Consider the following 3,217-nt stretch of genomic DNA (forward strand, 5'->3'; position numbering starts at 1 on the left):
CAGGGAGGACCAGTCACTCCAAGGAGCCTGGGCCTGGGGGCTGGGCCCCGTGCTCACTGATGGGGACTCAGCAGCTGTGTCCCCTCTGGCCTGGCACAGTCCCCTGAGCAGGGCCCTGTGCGTGGTCTCAGCAGGTGCTTCCTCCCGGGGCTCCCCAAAGGGGCAAAGCAAAGCTCCCTCCTCATCAGTGAGCAGTGACAGCTGAGCTCCAGCCCAGGGCTCAGGGAGGGGCTGGGCAGTCCCTGGATGGAAACACATTTGCATGAGCAACCCCTCCTCTGCAGAGGGTGGGGACAAAAGGAGGCCTGGGGCAGCCCAGCCCCACTGTGGGGACCAGGGGCTGTGTCCACCATGGCCTGGGCTCCTCTCCTCCTCGTGCTCCTCTCTCACTGCACAGGTAGGGACAGGCCTTGTAAACTGAGTCTGAGTTTCCATCCTGTGTCAGCCCCTGGGTCTAAGACCCATGAAGAACTTCCCCCTGGATTCTGCCCCAGCACCCACAAGTGTCTCTCTTTGCAGGTTCCCTGTCCCAGCCTGTGCTAACTCAGCCGCCCTCCCTCTCGGCATCTCCTGGAGCATCAGCCAGACTCACCTGCACCCTGAGCAGTGGCTTCAGTGTTGGCAGCTATGCTATATACTGGTACCAGCAGAAGCCAGGGAGCCCTCCCGGGTACCTCCTGAGCTACTACTCAGACTCAAGTAAACACCAGGGCTCCGGGGTCCCCAGCCGCTTCTCTGGCTCCAAAGATGCCTCGGCCAATGCAGGGATTCTGCACATCTCTGGGCTGCAGCCTGAGGACGACGCTGACTATTACTGTAATACATGGGATGGCAGCTCTAAGAGTTACACAGTGATCCAGACACATGAGGAAGTGAGACAAAAATCTCCCCCTGTTCTCCTGGCCTGGTGCTGTCACCCTTTGCTTATGGCTCTGACAAAGTCTAGCTCAGGGGGTGACTTCTGTTGTCAGGTCTTCAACCAATGCCTGATTTTTACTGAACAAATAGATCAAATATTGCCATAACCTATTCTTCAATTCAACATTTAGGTTTTTCCGTTGCTCATATCTTCTCACCCGGTTCATGTTTTTCAGAAGAAATTCCTTATTTAACACAAAAAAATCTCTCAATGGAGATTTTGGAGGAGACCAAAGGAAGTTCATCCAGGCCATGCCTAGATCAGGGTGGAAAATCTAAGAAAGTATGTAAGTGCAATTGTGCTCCTGGGAGAATTCTGCTCAGGGTGCATGTGACCTGCTGGTGTGTGAGGAAGGGGAGGTGTGGGCAGCTGGCATGAAGTTAGGGGAACCAGACAAGGAGGTCAGGGCAGAGGCTCAGACCAGGTGCAGGACTCACTGCTCTGAGGCTGATGGGCAGAGTGTGGGTGCAGCAGGCTGGGCGCTGCTGGGCTGAGACTGTACTGTCACCTGCAGTGCACACCTGAAGGGATGTGGTCTGGACTCTCCCAATGAAGCAATGCGTGACCTGCAACCAGGTTGAAGAGAACCACACAAAAGGCTCTTTAGAGGAGAGGACACCCTCATAATTTCGACATTCCTGACTGTATTTTCAGGAGTTAGAAATGGAACTTGCATCCATAATCCCTGGACAGGCAATACGGGACCTTTCTCACAAAGTGCAGCCCCTCTACTGCCTGCCACATCTGTTCCAGAATGTGTGGGTATGTCCCTCCCCACATTGGTGCTGCTGGTCTGATCTTGGTGGGGGGTATAGAGTGGGGTGTGATGCATATTGGGGGTTTCTCGAAACTCAGACTTTTCAGGACTTTTGTAACACCAGGGCAAAGCCTTCTCTATCCCCCAACAATTACTATAGAATGTTCCACACAACAGGACCCAGGAAATGCCAGAAAGGCAAAGACAATGATGCCAATTTGGACGAAGTGCCTCTGACTTCGCTCTGTGAATGGAGCAGGGAAAGAGGTTCATGGCGGCTCTGTCTTTCCTTTGTATCGTAAGGGCAGAGTTATGGGCTGTCCCCATCCTGTACTGGGACCCTCTTCCTCACTGTCCTGGAACATGACCCAGGCCCAGGCTCCTGAGGCCCTGCAGGCTTCCCTCCCCAGCTCTGCCCACCACAAGGGGGCCCTGTGTTGCGCTCACAGGTCTCTGCACCTCTCCCTGCTGGTCCCACCTCCTGCAGGTGCTGTGCTCACTCAGCTGCCCATCACCTGGGAGTAACATCACCTCCTCTTGCACTGGAATGAGCCACAGAGTTGGGGGAACAGGATGTTCTGGCCCCACCAGCTCCCAGAGAAGCCCCGGGTCATGATACTACGTGGTTCCCAACTTGCAGGGTTCCACATAGTCTCTCTTGCTTCTGTCCTGGCCACTGGGGCCCCTGCGATACTCTGGGCCTGTGTGAGGATGAGGGTGATGATTACTGTGCAGGATGTGGGAGGAGCCCAGGGCTAACCCAGGACACCTGCCCCCCAGGGCAATGAGGCACAGTCTCCTGTCTGATCCCCCATCCTCAACCGTAGACCCTCTTTCACCTCTAGTGACCAACACCTGGCTCAGGGGACATTCCTGCAGTCATTTCTCCTTCCAGGGCCAAGGTTTTGAGGGCCCTCACTGGATCTAAAAACTTCTATCCAGCCAATCCTAATATGAAGCTCTTAGGATAAAATATCCCAACCTCATCATTGCCACGAAGGAAGGCAGATCAGGTGGAAAGTGTTCTTGGTCATCTCAGGTTTCTGGGCATGCGGCCTTAATGTGTGCTTGTGCCTATGTCTCAGGACGGGCATGTGGCTGGGAGTGAGCATGGTCACCGTATGGCCCAGGGAAAAGGTGTGGAGTTTTGTGAAGTCAAAGAGGAAACTCACACGTGTCACTGCCTTTGGCTTTACCTAAGGCAGCTTCCTGAAGTCCGCAGGCTCTTGTGATTTGCTCAAATGCAGCAGGAACATTCCCTCGAATGGATGACTGAGACACCACAAAAAATCAGGCAGGAAGAAGGTGCAAACTTTAGAACAGACTAGTAATAATAATAAAAAAAAAGATACGAAAAGACGTTTTCGAGTAATTCAGTTTCATTTAGGTATACAAACAGCTTAGAGACTGAAGGTTTTAACTCACTACCAGCTCCTTGTGAAAACAGATGGTGAATTCCAGCCCCCATGTGGCAGGGACAAAAGACATGAGAAGAAACCTCTGGAAGCCAGATGGAGGGAATGTCTGCAATTTCTTGGTGC

At 53.3% G+C, this 3,217-nt stretch overlaps 1 protein-coding gene across 1 annotated transcript; it reads left to right on the forward strand.

Moving 5' to 3' along the window:
• The first annotated feature begins 344 nt into the window (after positions 1 to 344).
• On the forward strand, positions 345 to 2,201 carry LOC105823234 (immunoglobulin omega chain-like). Its single transcript, XM_012660383.1, has 3 exons — positions 345 to 397; positions 520 to 816; positions 2,164 to 2,201. The coding sequence occupies exons 1-3, from the start codon at positions 352 to 354 to the stop codon at positions 2,199 to 2,201; spliced, it is 381 nt and encodes a 126-aa protein (XP_012515837.1). The 5' UTR covers positions 345 to 351.
• Positions 2,202 to 3,217: the final 1,016 nt, after the last annotated feature.

The sequence above is a fragment of the Propithecus coquereli genome, unplaced genomic scaffold, assembly GCF_000956105.1.
Source record: "Propithecus coquereli isolate 6110/MARCELLA unplaced genomic scaffold, Pcoq_1.0 Scaffold663, whole genome shotgun sequence".
Taxonomy (NCBI): Eukaryota; Metazoa; Chordata; class Mammalia; order Primates; family Indriidae; genus Propithecus; species Propithecus coquereli.

What these genes read in the sequence shown, in the direction of transcription:
- LOC105823234 (XM_012660383.1), top strand. Translation starts at nt 352, where the DNA reads ATGGCCTGGGCTCCTCTCCTCCTCGTGCTCCTCTCTCACTGCACAG. An exon ending in GCTCCTCTCTCACTGCACAG is followed by an intron (nt 398 to 519) that starts GTAGGGACAGGC and finishes CTCTCTTTGCAG; the next exon opens with GTTCCCTGTCCCAGCCTGTG. An exon ending in GGACGACGCTGACTATTACT is followed by an intron (nt 817 to 2,163) that starts GTAATACATGGG and finishes CACCTCCTGCAG; the next exon opens with GTGCTGTGCTCACTCAGCTG.